This window comes from Carcharhinus amblyrhynchos, chromosome 7, assembly GCF_965287045.1.
Source record: "Carcharhinus amblyrhynchos chromosome 7, sCarAmb.v2.hapA, whole genome shotgun sequence".
Classification (NCBI taxonomy): domain Eukaryota; kingdom Metazoa; phylum Chordata; class Chondrichthyes; order Carcharhiniformes; family Carcharhinidae; genus Carcharhinus; species Carcharhinus amblyrhynchos.
The window spans coordinates 25,330,571-25,352,770 of NC_137330.1; the positions used below are offsets into that span (position 1 = coordinate 25,330,571).

At 42.0% G+C, this 22,200-nt stretch overlaps 1 protein-coding gene across 1 annotated transcript in view; it reads right to left on the minus strand.

Moving 5' to 3' along the window:
- LOC145345358 (CUB and sushi domain-containing protein 1-like) overlaps nucleotides 1-21,749 on the minus strand; it is a 1,850,124-nt gene extending 1,828,375 nt beyond the window's left edge. Inside the window, exon 1 of the mRNA XM_080193174.1 lies at nucleotides 21,439-21,749. Within this exon, the coding sequence (XP_080049300.1) occupies nucleotides 21,439-21,749 (311 nt within the window). The remainder of the gene's footprint in view (nucleotides 1-21,438) is intronic.
- Nucleotides 21,750-22,200: the final 451 nt, after the last annotated feature.

A 22,200-nucleotide genomic window follows, 5' to 3' on the forward strand; every position in this document is an offset into this window, starting at 1 on the left:
CAACTCCGGTATCAGCCTAGTAAACCTCCTCTGCACTCCCTCCAAGGCCAAAATATCTTTGCGCAGGTGCGGCGCCCAAAAATGCACACAGTACTCCAGTTGCGGCCTCACCAATGCCCTATACAGCTGCAGCAAGACCTCCCTACTTTTATATTCAATCCCCCTCGCTATGAAGGCCAGCATCCCATTCGCCTTCCTGACCACCTGCTGCACCTGCAAGCTGGGTTTTTGCGACTCATGCACAAGGACCCCAAGGTCCCTCTGCACCATCGCCTGCTGCAGTTTTTCGCAAGTAATAGTCCTTCCTACCATTTTTCCTACCAAAGTGGACCACCTCACACTTGCCAACATTAAATTCCATTTGCCATTTCCTGGCCCATTCGCCCAGCCTATCTAGATCCTTCTGCAGACTCTCCACACCCTCCGCACAATTTGCCGTTCCCCCAATCTTGGTGTCATCAGCAAATTTCGACACTCTACACTCGGTTCCCTCCTCCAGATCATCTATATAAATGGTAAAAAGCTGAGGCCCCAGCACCGACCCCTGGGGCACTCCACTAGTCACCATCCGCCAATCCGAATAGCACCCGTTGACCCCCACTCTCTGCCTCCTATTTGACAACCAATCCTCTATCCACGCTAACACCCTACCCCCAACTCCATGTCCCTCGACCTTCTGCAATAACCTCTTGTGAGGCATTTTGTCAAACGCCTTCTGAAAATCTAGAAAGACCACATCCACCGGCTCTCCTCTATCCACTGCCCTAGACACATCCTCATAGAACTCCAGTAAATTTGTCAGACACGACTTCCCTTTAATGAAACCGTGCTGCGTCTGCTCTATCAAGACATTGCATAAATGCAAATTTCTCTTTTCCCAAGGCACGCAGACAAATTGTCCACTACTTTTCTATAACTTTCCATTCTTAACAGGACAAATTGTCTCTTTGCGATCTTGATTTTTCTTAAAACTCTTCGACCCTGTAACCAAGATAATCTTCATAATTTTATACTCATGCAGCCATCAGTGCAACAAATGCTGATTCTAGGGTAACATTTCCTCATGATTTATATTTCTGAAACATCTTCATTACTCGCTTTCATATGCAAAGGCAATAATGGCCTTCCCAAAACTCGGTGACCAGCACTTTAACAGTAAGGCCAAATTATTAAAGAAGAACAATGCAACCTCTTGATCTTAATGGTAGCACAGGCCAGTGCTTTCATCCATCCATTTGCATGCTGGCTTTTCATGTTAAGAGTGTTTTCAGAGCTGCTAAACAGTGAAACTGCAAAATTAGCAAGAGTCCTTCCAATCACTTCTTCCAAACCAAATATGCAATTACAGTACTCCATTGCATACAACCTTGATATCTTTACAAGATTTTCATCACAAAATATAAATCAATTTATGAACAGAACTCTCTTGATTTGCACAGCTTTAATGAATAGCTGTACTATCCTTATTGTTTAAATTATTCCCATCTCGCCCCACCGCTTATCCCTCATAGAATAGAATGGAATCCCTATAGTGCAGAAGGAAGCCATTTGGCCCATTGACTCTGCACCGACCATTAACCCATCCACGTCTTCTTTCTGTAACCCCATTTCCTTTTCCTGCTAATCCCGCTGATACTAAGGGGCAACTTAGCATAGCTGATTGACCTAACCTGCACGACTTGTGGGAAGAAACCGGAGCACCCAGAGGAAACTCACACTGACACGGGGAGAACATGCAAACTCCACACAATGACCTGGAATTGAACCTGGGTCCTTGGCGCTGTGAGGCAGCAGTGTTAACGACTGTGCCACCCAGACTTTCTTCCTTTCCTGAAAGTCATGTGGCTTCACCCTTTGCATTCAGCAGCAATTCTGTGGTAACTCGTCCAAGTGATAATTCATCAACACGCTGACTCTCATCTGGAGACTACTCTTAAAGTTGTTGGTACTTTCTGAAATTTATGCAAGTTAGGAGTTGACCAGGTCAGTTGTCAAAAAAAATTCTTCCATTTATTGAATGTCAAATAGTGATTAAAGATGTTTATACTAAGAATATTGTGATCAGTCATCAAGCAACTATTCTTCCAGCATATTGCTGAAAGAGGAGAATTTGTGCCTGAGCTTTTTTGTCTTGCACTCATCAGGACAAATGCAAGAATACCAAATTTCAAAGGATCACAGCAATTACAACTGTCAGAGAAAAGGCTCAGTGCTGATTGGGCAAGGCATTGCCATGGAAAAAAGTAATGGAGGACTATATGCTGCTCAAGCTCCTGAATAATTCAAAACTATGCAAGATTTGAGCACAATCTTTCCGTTGCAGAGAATGGGTCCCTGCATATGAATATATGTTGCTCCTAGCAAACGTAAATGAGCCACGTTACGAGCTCGACTGATTATTTTAAATTGGTTGTTAGTGCAGCTAATTAGCAAGTTCAGTACTGTCGAATGGCTCTTCTCTATGCCCTCAGACTCAATCTTGCAAGTTATGAACATCTGTGAGCAATCTGCATGTGTGTGTGGTCCATTTCATGGATATTACAGAATTACGAGCAGAATCAAGATTTGTGGATGAAATTAAGTAAAGTTGGAAATCATTTGCAAAAAATACTCATTCTTGCTGCAGGTCAGCTGCCTAATGATTCATTGGTTTGAAATGAATTTAGGAGCTAGAATTTCTGGCTTCATTGAGCAATGGATATCATTTTACTGCAGATTAGAGTTTGCACTAACACTGCTTCTCAATTATAAAAATGAGTTCACATCAGTGGCCAACTCAGGCATGTAAACAAATGGTGTTGTTGAAAATATACACCAGTCAAGTCAAGCAATTCCACTTGACAAGTTAGGCAACATTGGAAGCATAATTTATAAGGAGCATTGTTGCACAAAATCGGAGTTGAATCTGATATGTTATGAAAGCAGGTTTACCAAGGCGCCCAGTGCTGACACTTCTAGCAATAACACTGCATTCCAACACGGTATCGTCTCCTGTCATCCTGTTATCCTTTCTGTTATAGCCACCATAAAAGAACTAAAAGAGTTATTTTCTCCGAATATGCAGTGATTGCACTGGTTATCGTAATGAATTAGCTCGCGTATTTATTTTGGAACTGGACTGTTTCCACTGAGTGGCTGCTCGAAACCATGGCAGCAGGATCTCACCTTTCCTATTATTTTAAGATTCGCAAACCTGAGCACGATGACAGAAATGCAACAATGCTAGCGTGGCAAATTCTGTTCCCAACCTCAAGCTAACACCTGCTTTCAGCAACATTTGACAGTGTGGACATCTTGACATCCAGTAAATTAACAAGTGTGGCAGCTTTCTTTCAGAGTCATCTCCAGAAACACACGCATGATTGAAAAGCAGACTTCAGAATGGAAAACTCACCAAGTGCAAATCTTTGCTGCAGTGACTCAACAATGCGAGATATTTAACTATACATTTTTAAAAATCAATATGCCACTGAATTTGCTGCAGACGGCTTGCTAAATTCACTTCCATTAAGTATCAGCCTTTATCATCCTCTTTTTTTCTTTCAGGTTAACATTTAAACATTACACACAGTATGAAACTTGATTTTTTTTTAAAAAAAGACCCTTTTTCCCCCCTCCGACTGTGTGATTTTTCTCGCCTCCTGCCCTGAAGATATAGACATATGGTAGGGTACATACAGCTCCACAGATAGCAGCAGCCTTACAGAACCTCACCATACCAGCTTCTCTGCCCTGGGGGCGTCCAAGCCGTGACTGTTTAAAAAAAACCATGACAAGCCAAATTCTGCCCATCCTTGCACCCTCAAGAATAAGCCATTCAATCGCAAATTGGGGCAGAAACAAAGGCAGTTGACCTCTGCACTGCGTACGACACCGAGGTAAACTACAGGCTCATTCATTCTATGGCAGCCTCGGCTAATCCATCAAAACCTATATATTCTTTTAACAGTCTAAACTGCAAATAGAATGCACTGGTAGCGCATTGTAGGAAGAATATTTTAATTAACAGCAAGTTTACAAGTTTTTTTCAAGTATCATTGTGGGCCATAAACTTGATGGAGTTGCATTCTCCGATGCAATAACACAGGCGCGCTACACCATTGAAGGTTCTGACTTTGAGGTGAGGTGTTATTTTCAGGCCCCAAGTCCTCTTTCCGACACGTCAAAAATTCCTTGACACTGAAGTGCAAGGTTCCTCTCCCTGGAGTCCTGACCATAACCTATCCCCCAACCATCATCATTAAAAAGACCGATCATCTCTGCTCTTGTACTGCTACGGTAGTTGGCCGTGGGCAATTGGCTACTGTGTTTCCCCCACGATAACAGTGACTGCACTTCAGAAATACTTATTTGACTGAAATTGGTTCCCCCTGAGCTTGTGAAAAGTCTGTGCAATGTCCTGCCTGATTGTTTGGCATCCATTGCAGCTAGTCCACTTGAAGGCAGATCCAGCAAAATTCCTCATTGGATATTCAAAGAATATTACCAAAATAAAATTTCCCATTGCATTGGGATGATTGTTGGCTTTTTCTTTCAATGCGCTCATGGTTGGCAAATCTAAAATTCACATCCTGTACCAGTCAGTCGTCAGTTTAAATAACCCTGGCTTAAACTGTTGATGTACCCGTCATAAAAAAGTATAATTTGAATCACAACCTTAAACCACTTATTGTTTTAACTGTGGTTGGTGGTGACTCAGGTGACTCACCTGTTGCGGTGGAGGGATGGGGGGGGTGGTACGTGCAGGCGGCCAACCTGTTCCAAGGAAGTTGGTGAGAAATGTAAATAACATAATGAGGCTGCACATCATACCATCCATTCTAACATAACGACAGGCAGCCAGGTTTCCTGTACCTGCCACCTGATTGCCACCTTCACTCCCCTAGTCTCCAATTCCAAGCTCCTGTCCAACTCTCATCCCTCTATTGAGATACAGATGTCACGTCCTTCACCTCCTGCATCCCCGACGACCCTCCCCCATCGAAGCCCCTGAACTCCCATCTTTACCGTTAGCCATTCCCAAGACCACTAAATGATTTTCACCTCTCTCAAGGCCCAAGACCTCGTTACTTCCTTCAAAGCACTCCTACAGAAAGCCCCCGAGGCCTCTGCCCTCCTTCCCTTCCCAAGGATGGACTCCTACCCTAGGATTGAATCCCAGCCACACAGCCTACACCGTACTCCAGGTTTGAACTCACACCTCCAATGCCTCACCCCGGAGTCAATCCCACAGCAGGTGCCCTGTCACTGCATTCCCACCACTGAGCTGCCTGGTCCTATAGTCTCTTCCCCATCAGACTGGAAGCTAGGTCTATAAATCGAGCTGACCTCCATGCCAGGAATGTATTAATTACATCACATGCCTATTGTGGAGTTCAAACTCCACGGCAAGAGCAGAAGCCTGGGCTTCTCGATTTCCTGCCTCCTTCCTGCTCAACCCATTTGGTTCAGGTGGGGTCAAGAAGTTAAATGTCATCACAGCCCCCATCCACCCACCCATCACCTCACCCCAGCCACAAGTCTGAGTCCTTCCTTCTAAATACAATGTCAAAACACAGTAAATTTATTTGCACAATTTGAGTAGATGTTTTGTCTTCTGAGTTCCACTGTCAATGATAGAGATGCAAAATTGGGGTCAAGTGACTTTGAATACAGTCCCCCTGCACAAGTGTGTGCAGACATTGATACTGCAGCCATCTCACCTTTTGCCTAGTGTAAGTGGTGGGCCATTGGTCAGAATCAGTGAAGAGTCTTCTTGCTAACCAGTCTAAAATAATTATCGAGCTAAGAACATCATCAGTGATGTTTCTTGCCATCTAAGTTTTTTTTGTGCTTGGAAAAATCAAATCAGAGGGAAATTTAATATGTCACTTTGTGACCAGCAACAGAAGCAGAAATATATTTTGGGAACATACAAACATCGGAATTAGGAGCAGCAGTCAGCCTCTAGGCCCCTCAAGCCTCATCCACCATTCAATAAGCTCATGGTTGATCTAATTTTAACTTGAAGTCCATTATTCCTACCTACCCCCGATTATCAACTACCTTTTGAGGAAGAGAGTGCCAATGAAAAGTTCAAAACCCACAGAAAACAGTTTTCCTCATCTCTGTCTTCAATAGGCAACTCCTTATTTTTAAACAGTGATACTGTAGTTCTAGATTCTCCCACAAGTGGAAACATCCTCTCAACATCTAGCCTCTCAAGATACCTCAGGTTCTTATGTTTCAATCAAATCATCTCTTACTCTTCTAAACTTCAGCAGATACAAACCTGGGCTGTTCAGTCTTTGCTCAGAAGACAATCCACCTGTTCTAGATATTACTCTAATAAACCTTCACTGAATGGCTTGCAACCCATTTACGTCCTTCCATATTGGACACGGTATTTCATATGTTCTCTCATCCAATACCCTGTATAACTGAAAGCATAACCTCCCTATTTCTGCATCCAAACACATTGGACCTTTATCTAAACCATGCATGTTTCAAGTCATGTTTTCTCATTATATTAGTTACATAATCTTAATTAACCCAATAGGTACAAAAAAAACATATCTCCACAAAGCAACCATTTTCCCTCATATTGTAAGACTGTAAATGATAAAGTTTCATCTTTATTCCCCTAAAAATAGCCCTAACATATTAAATAACATGCCCAAATACATTGGAGTTAAAAGAAGCTGAATAGATAGACCATCTGTCTATGTTCATTTAGGGAAAAATTTCTCTTCGGGATATGAGAAAAAAATTGTTGGAAAGAACAACTCTTCAATTTATTACGCATCATCCTTTTCTCTTGGTCCCATTTTAAAAAGTTACCTTGAACATTAGTTTACTGCTATTCTACTGCCATATCGATTTTCAGTTGATTTTTAATTAAAAATTTATGTAAACATTTACTCTATTGTTCCACTCTTTCAACTATTCATTCCTGGAAAAGTTTCCTCATTTCTTGAAAGCTATAAAACTCAGCTCCCAATGGAATTTGAATACATGGAACCACTTGTTCCAACTGACCATTTATCTAATAAAACGTCTTTTGGCCTGAATTATATATTTTGCAAAGCTCCATCTACATTTTTTTACTTTCCATGAACACTCTGTTTGCTCCAGTTTGCCCAATGGAAATGATGGTGGTCTTTTCTGGTGTCCTCCTCATCTTTGGGTAATGGGGACCATAACTGGACTACGTGGACAGATTACAAATCCACTTTTTCAGTTTTTGTAAATACACAGATCATCCAAAAAGTAATGTTACAAAAGGAAACTTACAGGATTGACCCTGTAACACAAACAATTCATTTGCCGTCTGTGGAGTGAAAACAGAGCTAACATTTCGAATCCGGATGACTGTTCATTTGATGCGAAGCTTCATCTGACTTTGACAGCTCTGACAAAGAATTATTCAGACTCAAAACGTTTGCTGTGTTCACTCCACAGATGCTGTCAGACCTGCTGAGATAATCCAGCATTTCTTGTTTTTGTTTCAGATTCCAGTGTCTGCCGTAATTTGCATTTATGTTAATTCACTTACCATTTTGTTTCATTAACAGGTTTGTGGGGGACGCCACCATGGATGGAATGGTAGTCATTTAAGATTAGGGAGACAATTGATAAACTTGACTTCTGGGGTGGGGCATCAGTCTAATCTAGGGGCAAGGCCATGAGTTTGAGGGTCTCAGGGAGAACGCAACACTCTCGCAAGTTTTAACTTGGACTAATGTCTCCAATCCAAAAACCGTCAACTAAAATCAAGGGCCTGGCTTCAACAGCCATACCAGTGAAATATTAAGGGTTTTGCGATTCACATTTGTTAATTCCAAACAGCTGCAGTTTATCACCTCATCAGATCAACACTTTTAAGATCTGTGAAATGAATAGACGTTGATTACTCTGATTAATGTTCCTTACTTCTAATGCTTCTATTTATAACAATGGTGCACAATTCAGATGCACTATGTACAATCTTGAGATGGAAATCAACAAGATTACATATTCCATTTCATTCAAATTACAGGAAATCGATTTTTAAAAACACCCCATTTCTACCTGCAGCCTTCAAATTAGTCAGGAGTTCCGGCGAGAATGTCAGAGCTGCGTCTTTATGAAGAGGCCACCACTTCAAAAATCAAGTGTTTTTGCTCCTTGTTTTCTCTCCCTTTCCTGCCCTATCCAATTAAGCTCCTGCAACCACGTGATAACCCTCAGCTGTGCTGTTTGTACGTTCCAGATCGCTCTCCTCAACATCACCCCCACAAGAAGCTCGGTACAACTCGCTCACACAGAGTTGGTACTGCACGCGGGCAGTTTCTATTCTGAGCGCCTGGCCATAAGGTGAGAGGCTCTACCTCCCTCAGCCAAGTCTGAACTTCAATCTGAAATGCCAGCACCATGGCTGCCAGCAAACCCAGTTTTGTAGAGGAGGTCACACACAGAGGGTGCCTGGAACACACGACCAATGGTGGTGGTGGAAGCTGGCACATCAGCAATGCTGAAGGTGGATCTTCACAGACACATGAATGGGAGGCAAAGAGAGGGATAGTATCTGCTTATGGGCAAAAGTAGTGGGTTTAAATAAGGATTAGCAATCAGCACAGGATCAGTGGGCCGAAGGGCTCGTTCCTGTGCGGTATTATTCTTTGTCGACATTTTTAACAGGAGGAAAGAGAAATTGAAAAGCAAGGGAACAATTACTCTGACAATTTGAGCTCTACTTACTCCCTCTTATGGCAAAATGTGCCAATGGATTGAGGTTGTTTTGTAACAGAATTGATCACAGAAGTGAGTAATATCCCAGCCGCGTATGTAGTCAAAGAATCTTTTCACAGTTTTTGGCGTCTGGAGTGTGACACTAAAATCTCCACATTCTCCTGTGTTTTGCTCTTTAGCATCAAGCACTCATGTCAGGATTAATCTTACCATATGCTGCTTGGGTCTATTGACATAAAGACTATGAAGCACTATATTTCCCTCTTCTGAAGGATAAATGTTATTTTTCTCTGATCTGTAACAGAAATCTAAATAGATACTATGTGCCAGTTCGTTGCTTAAGTTTTCAACTTAATTTAGGGGAGATGGTGGCATATCATATGTCACTAGGTTAATAATATCGAGGCTCAAGCTGATGCTCTGTGGACCCAAGTTTGAAACCCCCCAACGCAGCTGATGAAATTTAAATACACATTTTTTAAAAGCAGCCGAAAATCTAATGCTCATCTCAATCATGATGACCACGGAGCTCGTATTGATTCTTGTTTGAAAAAAAGTCATCTAGTTCGCTAATGTCCTTTAGGAAAAAAAATCTGCCATCCTTACCTGGTCTGGCCTACATGTGAGTCCAGATCCACAGCAATGAGGTTGAACTGCCCTCTGAAATGGCCATTCAACTCGAGGACAATGAGTGATCAGCAACAAATGCTGGCGTTGCCACCAATGCCCAGTTTCCATGGAAGAATTTTTAAAATCCAAGTTGTGTAAGTAACATGAAAGAAAACCAGTCCCCAATCACAACACAACTTTGCATTTCTAAAATGCACAAAGCGCCCAGCAGCAGTTATGAAGACAGGGACAGCGGATGAGGACAATTTTATCCCGATCCATCCATTGGAAAATTGATGGGATAGGGTGCAACAATAATTTTACATCCCAACTAAGTTTAACCGCTATAAAAACAGTACGAAACCAGCCGTCCACTCATTTTCTGGGTTTCCCAGTGACGACAGAAGATTAAAAGGTATTTGAGGAATAGGATCTCAAACCCAATGCTTTAAGGTCATGGTTTCCTGGACAACAGCAATACTCACCCTGCCACTGGCAATAGAGACGTGGATAATCTATAACAGGCACCTCAAAGCACCGACAAAGTACCATCAATAGTGCCTTACCAAGATCGTCTAAATGTGGTGACAAGAAAGGTGGTCGAACAACAGCGAACTCTCTCAAGCCAACATATTCAGCACTGAGAGTCCAATCACTCAAAACAAGCTCCACTGGGTGGGACATGTCATTCATATGTTGAACACCAATTCCTGAAGCATTTCTCTACTCGGAACTTGGTCCTGGCAGGAAATTCCCAGAAACACTTGAATCCCTGAAGAGGTTAAACAGCCCTGCTAAATTCATGGGAGTCCCTGACTTCTAATCAAAATAGAGAAGATTTATTCAGGATGGTATTGAACACATTGCCACTCTTTGTCAGGAGCATGAAAGCCAAAGTGAGGTGTTGGAAAGAGCACACAAACCTCAAAACAGCTCAGCTGCCTGACCCTTCATGCACCACCTGCCCTATGTGTGGCAGAGTCTGCAGATCATGCATTAGACATCACAGCCATCTCCGAATCCATCAAACCAGACTGCAATTAAGTCATCCTCAATCCCAAGGGACTGCTGAAGAAGTGAGTTAACTTAAAATTACTCCCAAGTTTTCAGGTTCTTGACCTTTCTCCAGAACTAGACAATGTTAGATTTTCATCAAGCCAGGGGGAAAAGCAACAGGAAGAAAGATTTGTGATGCAGCGGAGTTCAGGAGTGATTAAATGACACAAAAGATGATCATGTTAGCTAAAAGACAGTGATAACAGAACATGTACAGAAACAAAAAGATACATCTATGGGAAGCGTAGATAGTTATTACGTGTCAGTAGAGGAGGACGAAAGCATACACATCCAGTAGAAATGAAAAGGCTTCCTTGATCCATCAAACTCTTTGCACTCCCTCAAGGCTCTAGCATTAGATCCAGATCAGCATCAATGAAGCAAGAGTCAACCCTGTCCTCAGTACCAGGCCCTCACCTCCCCTGTGATATCTCACTTCCCTCTGGAACAGCGAAAGCATCTGGCACAAATTGCAGATTTCTCCCGAAGGACAGCCAGCAGTTTTAGTGATGGCTTCCCTGACAATCAAAATGAGCCCCACAATTCATCTGATCCACCTCTGTTCCCATCCCCACTGTCTCAAAGTGGACAGCAAGCCATTGCCATATAAATTAAAGGCTTTTTCGTGTGAAAATCTGAACATTCATTGGATTCTCTCCAGAGGCTTTCTTCACAGAGCAGCACAAATAATTCAACAGTTTTGACGATTCACAATTCATGGAATATCTCTTCTGTTGCCAGTCAATTAGCAACCTCCCTTCATCACTCCACTAGAATGTGCCAGGCTATATGGGATGAGGGACCTCAGTGACATGTACAGACTAGAGAAGCTAGAATTGTCTCTTTCAAGCAGAGAAGTTCAAGGGAAAATTAAATAGGGGTGTTGAAAATTTGACTTTGATAGTGTAAATAAGCAGAAACTGTTTCGACTGGCAGGAGGGGTCAGTAACCAAATTATAATTGGTTATAAATAATTGGCAAAAAAGACAGCAGGAGGGAGGTGAGTAAAACATTTTTCTTAATTAATTGGCAACTTGCTATGGCTTCAAATTAAAGGATGGTGGAAGAAGAGTCAATAGCAGCTTTCAAAAGAAAATTGAAAAGGAAAGGTTTGCAGGGTGATGGAGTAAGAATAGGGAACTGGGACTAAATGGATAATTCATTCAGAGAGCTAGCATGATGGACAAAATGGTTTTGTTCTGAATTCCAAGATATGTCCATAGTAACAAACATGTTCATTCAGAGCACACCTATTGTTCGAACCCCATTCCTGATCCAGGATGTCATGGGAGGGTCAGGATTGGAGCTCGCCAGTGTCCATTCCACTGCAATGCTACAATTCTATGAATTGTTGGTCCAGCATTTGTGGAGATGGTAATGATATCTAAAGGATGATGCTGTAACTGATATTCCAATGTACTGGTAACACATAGTCCAGAAGAGATACCCTATGAATAGGATTGCCAAAAGCTGCTGAATAATTTGTGCTGTTCTGCCATTTGTTTTGATAAGAGCACCTCGCTCTAAACATGCATTTAATTTTTTGAAGTTGCCCATTAAACTCAGCACAGAAATTTAAATCTAGTAATTAACAGCCTAATTACACTTTTAACAATGTGATAATTGTGAATGATTGTCAGTCAACCTCTCTGGCTCAGAATGTGGATAATTATAAGTGTGGAATCTCATTCCTTCACACTGAATTATTGCTGAAGAGTTAAGAATGTGAAGTTTCGAACTTTTAATTCTTCATCTTAATTTCACTTTGTCTCTTTCCCCCACTTTCTTCATCCAATTTTTCTTTCCTTTCTTTTGATATTTTTCCCCCTGGATCTGATTTGCCATTGAAATCACCCATACTAATTCACCCTCCTTCTTAATCCTTGTGCATTCCTCAATCACTAAATCTGCTCTATTGAAATATCCTTCATTCACTACGGTCTCACCAACCTCATTGTCCTCACAGTCATCCATTCATACTTCCAACATTTTTGAACTGAAGGGTGCAAGAGGACGTCTAACCAACTGGACTGGCCTGATCAACCCTGCTCCAGCAAGTTCTGGACAATTTGTGTGTCAAGCAAGTATTCAAGCTTTACTTTTATGTCAGGAAAGAAGGTAGATAAATGCATGTCTAAATTAAAATCTAATACACTGCAGACAAGAACATTACTATCAACTGCAGTGACAACCACAATAACAGCAGACCAAGAAACTTCCATGAACTTTTCCACTGCTGCTACACATGACTTGAAGTTCAAAATCCAGTTAGCTTGGGCTTTGATTTCTTGGAACGGTATTTTATGGACAGCTATCAGCAAGCAATTGAAAAATCCAATCAAGACTCCTTCAACATACTCACGTGGCTGTGTGCAACGCAGGAGTGAAACACACAGTATTGCATCATTGCTCTCCCACTGTGCACAGGCTCTTAAAATGGCAAAAGTAAATCAGATGCAGTGACACTTGTTGAGCAGGCAATGAAAGAGCAGCCAAAGTACAGTGTATTTTTTGATCTCTCTTAATCCTGACCCCACAATCCTCCATCCAACAACACCCTCATGGTCAGTGGTGTGTCCACAGTAACATATGCGTTCATTGAGAGCACACCTATTGTTCAAACCCCATTCCTGATCCAAGATGTCATGGGAGGGTAAGGATTGGAACGTGCCAGTTGCCACTCCACTGCACTTATGCTGCTGGGCCAAAAATGACCACTGACCCTGAAATTTGGTACAATTATGCACCATTTGAAGTCAGCTCTAAATATATTTATAACGCAAATAAATTATTTTGGGATGGTTATCCTGCTCGTCCAGTTAGGTAATAAGTCAGATAACCTTTTAACATGAAATTCATTTGAAATTTTTGATTCGTGTTTAAAAAAAAAATCAATTTCTGGATCAGATGGACGAACCACAGATAATGTGTGCTGGCTTATGAAAAATAAGTTTGAATCCCAGTTGATTTTTATTGATAAACACGGGCTGGCAAATACTGGGTCCAAAACACTGACTCCTCCATCAGAGAAATCCAGAAGACAGTTTGGGAGGCTGTTTGGTCTTTTCTGATGAGGCAGAGTGACGATTGTGTGGTAGTGCAAGCATTATTAAGACGGAAGCAAACTCCACGCTCACTGACTTTGCCCCAGAGCTCACTGTAGCAGCCTGCCCTTGCCTGGGCTGAGGTTTCCACCATGTGACTTTCTTTCCCTCCTGACATTGCTGCGGCATTCATTACAGCGATGGTAGTCTGCTCGAAAAGCAGAGGGCTCTCTCTCCCTGAATAGCTTCCGATAACACTGGGGGTGTTGTGATAACAGCTGCTCCTACTTAGCAACCCCTGGCTTTCTCACGCTATTCAGTTCCAACTCGAGGGGGCTCAGAAGCACAAGAAAATTGAAACTAATTTTCAAGCAAGTCTTTGCTCAGCCAAGCACTCCTTTTAGCCACATATTAAAAGTGGGAAACACAGACCCACACAGAGGCTTCAAGCATCTTTTTGATTTATTAACAATCTGCGATCCTTATTTTGCTGGCGGTCTAATGGACGCTGCCTTCAGCATGCTGTTCAGGGCTGGTACCATGTTGTTCACTTTCTTCAGCAATGTGAACCTGCTCTTTGATCAGCCCCTGCTGTTTCACAATTGCCCTTAGTTTCCGTGGAGATGAAATCTGCAGGCAGCTGCTCCCCGTCAACACTCACTTGACAAATTCTACCACCGTCTTGGAAATATTTCTATCAACCTCTTCCTGCAGTGAAAGCCACAGGGCCAGAGGCAGGCTTCACGATATTGATTTTTCTCCTCTTTGCTGATGATCTTCGCTCCTCTAAAGACAGGCCTAGACTTTCTAAGCAGTGCTTTTGTGATAGCAGCAAGAAGACATTCTGTCTTTGTAAATACAGTTATTTCAAAGTAGGGTGACTTTCTGAAACTAAGTTACCTCAAAAAATTGAAGTAACATGACAAAATTAAATCCAAGTGGCCACCTTTCAGGGAACGGAATAACATTCCACATGGAAAATATACAGTGAGGAGGTCGAAGCCACATTTTGCTACTTAAGAGTTACCCAGATTTAGCCAATAGCTTGAAACACGAGAAGGCAATATTAAACAATGGGATTATATTTTTAGTAATTTGATAGTCCACAACATGACTATTGCTGAAAAAAAAAAGACATGTTGAACTTTTCATCTTGCACTCATCAGGACCCTTCGCAAGAATATGTTGCCGGGGGTCAGGGGGGAGTCGGGGAATAAATTAGAAGAAAGTGCTGATTGGTCAGTAGACTCCGAATGGCACCAGGAGAGTGACAGTTAACTGCCAAGCACTGTTTGAAATTTAAACGAGGCTACTTGACCCTGATTGGTTATGGTTATGTCACATTATTGCCCTGGGAAATAAATCAGAGAATGGCTGACATTCATTTTGTTTATCTGATAGAGGGCTTTCTGTATTAATATGCATTGAATGCAGTGGCAGACAGGTTATTCAGTATATTTATCAAGTCTATCCATTCTTCAAATATGCCAGGGAGGGGGGAGTTGGGGCACATGTACCATCCAGCCCCATGAATCAATCAAATTGCAAGAAGCAACGTTTTCTTCTAAGCATTGCTTTCTTTTATTTCCCACCACAGGGCTCTGTTGAGTTGAGATAATATCTTCATTTCCGCAACAGCCAACCTCCGAACAAAATACTGTTGGGAATGAGATTGAATATTGCAGAAATAAATAAACCAGACTGTCATGAAGTTTGAAATGCTTGTTTCAACTAATTAAAATGCTGTGTTTTTTTTTGACGAGATCAAAGTGGTTAGTTTGATGGTTTGGTGATGGAATTGCTGAATTGTGTTTGTATCTCTGTCAATCGACTTATGTAATAGTCTGTGGCATGTTGAGTGTCAAGAAAAATAAATAGATTTAGTGCAAATTAGAATAACACACACATGCTAGCCAAATGTTTATCCCACAGTGACCTTTACACAGCCTTGAAAACCAGAGATCAGAGAGAACACTCCATAAGGCCTTGGTTGTTTGCTGTCAGAAGGACTGGCAGAGTGGATGGGCAAAGACAGATAGTCTGTAGCTAGGAAGAGATAAAAGCTTTGCTCCAAGTGAGACAAGATTGGAAATGAAACAATATTCTGTGTATGTAATTACAGCAATGTATAAATACAGTGGAAATGTGCGATGAGGTGTGAGTGCTGTATTGGAGGTGTCTCAGAGAACGTTCTCCAAATTTAAATCTTGAAGAAACGATTGCAACTTGTACCCCAGCCTCCTGTGCTTAGTTTGTACAAGTCCACCACAACAGTAAGGTTCCAGTGATGATGATCAGCTTGAGAAGTCAGGGTTCTTCCACTGAGGCCGAGATGATTGTGTGTGATAAGGGTCTTCAACATTCTGAAGCATTGTCATGTTAGTGCTGACTAATGAAGTTTTAATAAAGGTATGTAAATCGACGAAAATCACAAGGATAATTGAAGGAAGTTATGTTTCGCCCTCATCAAAATGGGCTTTAGCACAACCAGCACCATAATTGTCCATAATGGTGCAAGTATCACTCCAAACACAAAATAGTTTCAAAAACTTAGGCATAGCAAAGGCAAATTTTTTTAGCCCACTGTGCTTCAAAAGCACATTATTGTGTAAGGGCGCAATGTAATACGATACTGTGGAGTCTTATATTACATCAGGTCAATAGATTCTGCTTCTCAGATACTCAGCTTTTCTACAAGGGTGGAATAGATCATTGAATCTCTATAGTGCAAGAGGCCATTTGGCCCATCGAGCCTTCGCTGACAACAATCCCACCCAGGCCTGATCTCCATAACCCCACGCTTGCTAATCTTTCTGATCTTAAAGGGGCAATTTAGCATGGCCAATGCAACTAACCAGCACGTCTTTCATTCTGTGGGAGGAAACCGGAGCACCTGGGGGAAACCCATATAGACACGGGGAGAACATACAAACTCCACAGTCACCTGTGCTGGAATTGAACCTGGGTCCCTGGAGCTGAGTCAGCAGTGCTAACCATCATCCCACCCTGCTGCTCATAAAAGGTACAGCATCTAAATGGTAAGTTCGAACTCTGCTGACACTGTTTAAGATAGTTTTGTACAGATCTCATCTGAATTGGAACACATGATAACGAAGCTTATGTGTTTGTGTCCTGGGAACACCTGATAGCAAACAGATGACCAGATTGAAATACTGCAAAATGTTGAGTTTTGAGGATGGACACAAGCTTTTGAAAAGCTTTCTCTGAAATGAGTAAATAGGCAGGATGGAGTTCACAACAAGGACAAATTAAGATGATTGTGGAAAGTGCTTGTTCCACACTTTCTCATGTTGCTTGCTTCAAAGAATTCAATACTTGGACAAATTACCACCACATCCTTCAATGATTGTCTGTCCACACGGAAGCAAATTCCATTAGAGTAATGGAATTCACACTTTCAACAAATGGTTTAAGTTTACACTGATTTCTCTCAGTATGAAACACATTTACAACCATCATCGCTGTGTTATTTATGTTCAGCTTTCACCTCAGGGTTTTTTTTTAGGACCTGCTAATAGGTTTACTGAACTCTATTGTACTCATTCTTTTTACACAATCGAGCTTATTGCTTTCAACCTCGGTGTCAGGGGCTGAACACAGCCTCTGTACACGAGGCATTTTTCATAATAATGCTGCACTTAATTATGTGGATGTGCTTTTTTTTAACTATTCTAATGATACAGCAAGCTCAGGTAAGCCTCCTTCATAATGAAATCATATATATTCTCTTCATGCCAACTTTATCTTGCTGCTGTTTATATTTCAATCCATTTACATCTTCCTTTCTTACAGTTAGCTTTCAGGATTTTGCATCCTGGTTCCACAAAAAGCATTTGGAAAAACATTGTGCTGAAATGGCAGAGCTTTTTCAAAACAAAATGCTAGCACAAGAGTTTATTAAAAAGAGCTGATAAATGGTTGGCGTGGTGGCTAGCACTGCTGCTTCCCAGCTCCAGAGACACAGGTTCAATTCCTGCCTCGGGGCCACTGACTGTGTGGAGTTTGCACATTCTCCCCGAGTCTGCATGGGTTCCTTTCTGGTGCTCTGGTTTCCTCCCACAGTCCAAAGATGTGCGGGTTAGGTTGGTTGACCATGCTAAATTGCTCCTTCAGCATCAGGGGGACCTAACGCAGTAAGTACGTGAGGTTGCGGGAATAGGGCCTGGATGGGATGTGGCTGGTGCAGACTTGATGGGTCAAATGGCCTCCTTCCGCAATATAGGGATTGGATGATTCTATGGATAAAATGCTCAATGTTTCCCCGCCACAGGCAGAAAATAAAACGGCTGCCTCAATCATGAATATAACCCCACTCCCATCGTAGGAAATTCCAGATCCCCAGCAGTCAGCCAGAATATTCCGATACAAGTCTTTCCCCGCTTATGGTGAAAGGAATGAAATGGAAAAGAAAGACCATGGAGCAATATCTTCAGGCTGCATTTGCTGTTTGCAAGGTCGTTGGCAGCGGCTCAAGATCCAAAAGTCGCAGTTCTCGCCGGTAGAACACAACATCAGATTTTCCTCACTGGCAATGTCATCACGAAGCAACCACCATTGCCCTCTGCCCCCATTACCCCCCCATCCCGGACCTCCATCCCACTGTATCTTGATCCCCTCACCAAATCTTCAAATCGTACAAAGGTAAGTATAGCCCAAAGGAGGATGAGGGACATGACCAGGCACTGTCTTGGCAATACTCCCTACCACTTCCCCTTGGCAAAATGCCAACCTGGCGGTGCCAATCTGTGCCAAGGAACAGGCCCCCAAGGGAGTCTTTCGTGTGTGCGTGTGTGTGTGTTTGGTGGGGGGGGGGGGGTTGCGCAAAGGGCAGGTGGGGAGAGGGCAGAATTCATGATGATGTGGTTGTGGGCCAGGAGTGGTCACATGAGCAGGGGATGGGCATTTGGCAAGGTGGTGTGGGGGGAGAAATGGGGCCTATGATCAACGGGCATGGAGAGACAGAGGGGGCTGATAATTATGGGGGGGCAGGGGCGGGAGAGAAGGGGGAAATGAGCGCAACGGGAGAAGGCAAAAAAGGTCAGTGATCACGGAAGGGGGAGAGTAGCGGTTGATAATCATGGTGTGAGAAGACAAGGGCCAACAAAAAGGAGAGGTGGAACGAAGAGGTCGATAAATGGAGGAAGCTGTTGGGGGAGAAGAGATGGGGCTGATGATCAGAGCAGAGGAAGGAGAAAGTGTCAATGATTGCGTGGGGGGTGGGTGGAGTGAATGCTGGCTCCGATTGGGCTGGGGTGGGGAGGGGAGCCCCTGAGGCCTCTGCAGTGGGGGAGGGAAGGCTTATTGTTGTGATCGGAATGCCCTTGAAATATGGCACACCAATATCTGAGCAGCTGGGTTTTTCTGGCGTGTTTACGTCCTGCTCCCCTCAATGATGGCATGATTCACGCATCCGAGATTTTTCTTTGGAAGAGTGTGGTGGAATCTGGAGAGAAAACCGACCAGTTTTTTTGGAGAGAAACACACTGGTTTTCATGCCAGAAACAACACTGCCATTTTTTGCTAAGATTTCATCCGTACAGTATAAAACCAGATATTTAAACAGAAAGCTTATTCCCTGGTTCTGATGCAACGCAGGAGAGTGGTTAAAAGTTATTTTGTTTCATGTCAATCAAGATGACCCCATGGCAAAAGGGATTATGTTTCTACTTGCGCATGAGCACACAAAGGAAGTTCCCAGATTGTATCAAGTGTGTCCAAGATGGTACTCAAGCTCACTTACCGTCTTCTTTCGAAATGGAACAATGAAACAATCGGTAGCTGGTCTTGCCCCACCAAGTATTTCTTGAGTGGGCTTTCAAAAAGATTGAAGAGCATCTCAAGGCAAAGTCACTCCATCCAGTTCAAATCACAAGGGGATTTTTTTTATACCCCTGGGCTACACTGCCAGACAGTTAGATATTGGACAATAAAGATACACAGCTGAATGTTAGACTGTTTACAGGAGAGACTCCTGCATCATAGTACCTGAGAGAATAGCTAAGATAAGGTTTGAATGCGTTACATCTGCGACCTGTCCTGCGACCTTTCAGTCACCTTTTACAAGAAGAGATTTGTCAACTACCATTAAAAACTACAGAGCATCAAATTGCACTACATTGCTCATGTTGCTGCTGGATTCATTTTTTCCTCATTCTGATGCTTTCCTTTTAAGTTGACGTGATGGTTGATCTTTGTTTTTTGTCTACCTGATTGGAACATAGGAACAGACCTGTTGCCCCCTTGAGCCATTCAGACCATATATAGTCTGTGCATGACTTCATTTACACATCTTAGTTCCATGTTCCTTGAGGCATTACCCAATAAAAATTGATTCATCATGATGATCTAGGTATAATATATGGTATTTCATATATTTCTTTGCAATGTTTAAAAATGTATTTGCTGTCTGTTAATCAGTTTTTATTTGTTTAACTTGGTTGAACACTTGACCTGTATCTGGGGTACTTTTACTGGAAATTCTCATGAGAATCCTAAGCAAACAAAAATGTAAACTATCTCTTTATTTAAGGCATTAACTGGCCTGCTGAGCATTTGCAGTATTTGTCTTGCATTTCATTATTTCCTCCTTTTGTCCCAAATCACCAGCACCAGTTCAGCAAAAGTACTAATCAAGCCATATTACAATTACTAACAGATACATATACATATATTTATATATAATGTGTATATAACATATAGCAAACATTGGCTGCGAGTTTAAAAAGCTTTTTCTTTCAATTATATAATTAAAAATCAAGATGAGCACTGGTACACCAGCGAGAAATAATATAAATAGTTTGCATAGAATAGCCGTAGTGTCATTAATGTAGCAGGATTCAGCCATTGGCCCTCTTAATAAAATAATATACAAAATAACATAATAATATATTTATCTTAATAAAATAATAATAACTGGTTAATATATTGGTGTATCTACCATTGGAACTTCACTAAAGATAGGTGGTCTTCTTATAAAGGTTTTGTTGCAATCCCTAGTAATAAACCACAAGCAGAATTTCAAATGTTGTTTCCTCCCAGCAGGTATCCACTTACAACTTATCTCATTGCCAACATTTCACTGGTCATTTGACACAAACTGAGAGAATGGCAGAGCGTATTTGCTTTTCAGCTGGGAATCTATCACTGCCGTTTTTTAATCAACATTCTTAAAATGAACAGCCCACAATGCTTCTTAAACCAAATTTATCTTCCATTAGCTCGCAAATTTCTAATTTAAAGACAACGGTTGCTCATCAAAAAAACCTTCAGTTGTAACACTGTTTATGTAAACAGCTGCTATATGAAGATTCTGGCTTTAACATTGCTTACAGTTATATTTTATTGCTACACAAAAAAAATGGAGATTTTCATTCCATCTGCCAAGAATCCTACAAAGTAAACTGCAACCACAACTAATGAGATATAAAGCAGGCAGTATTGTTTCAAGAGATTAAATAGACTGCACTAGGGAAGGCTAAACTTGGGTTCGAGTCCAAATTTTCCCACACAATTCATGTCTGAGCTTAACTGGGCTGTGATGCAAGGAAACCAACGTATCCCATGGAGGGAAAGCATAGGATCAACTGCCACAATCTACCCTGTGTACCATCAAGGGGTTGGTAAAGGCACGGCATTGGCAGCACTCTTGGAGCAAATTGCAGGCCTGTGCCCTTGACCGGGAAACAATTTAAAATGTTGCAACAAGCGCCATTGCATCCAAATAAGGAAAGCTTTCTTTTTCATGAAGCATCCACTCTGCAGAATGCAACATTCAAGAAACTTCCAACAGCAAAATCAAGCATTTGTTAAATCCAGTTTTGAAAACTGAATATATTTTTAAAAAAGAATGGATTGACGTCCAAATGTATGCAACAACCAGTTAGCTCATACAAATAAGTGTTGTGGAACACATCCTTCACCTGACTGCTTTAATGCAGAGTAGCAGCAACTGCGGAACTAAACCTTCGTCAGCTCATTCCATAAACAGAAGGCATCTTACCTCATTTTCAAATTGCCCTGCTGTGGTTGGCCATCATAGATGGATAAAATATCAAAGTCTTCTTCTAAAGCGAAGATCTGGAATACCAGCTGTATCCTGTTCCGTTCTCCAGTAATGATAATCCAGGTGCAGTTCGCATAATTTGGGTAACCATAAGGAAATCCAGGGCTTTCGATGGTGCCATTGGGCCCTTGAACTAATCCACCACAGGGCTGATCTACAACGAAAACAACAAAGTGTGACTGAATAAGACTCTCTTCAACAGGTTTTGCATTCAAAACAAGTATTGCATAAAGGCAATCAATCTTCATGCTTACATTGAGTTTAAAGTTTTTTGAAGTCTGTTCATTATTGTCACAAGTAGGCTTGCATCAACATTGCAATTAAGTTATTGTGAAAATCCCCCAGTCGGCACACTCCAGTGCCTGTTTGGGTACACTGAGGGAGAATTTAGTACGGCCAATCCACCTAGCCTGCACATCTTTGGACTCTGGGAGAAAACCAGAGCACCTGTGGAAAACCCATGCAGACACTGGGAGAATGTGCAGTCTCCACACAGGCAGTGACTCAAGCCGGGAATTGAATCCAGGTCTCTGGTGCTCAGAGGTAGCAGTTCTGACCATTGTGCCACCAGATCACACATACAGATTGGGCTTTCTTCACTGTGATACAAAACGAGGTTGAGCACCCGAATTTGATACTGCAGTGCTCTGTTTCTTGAATACTCTCTCTTTATTCAGCTGATCACAGATTCCATTTCCT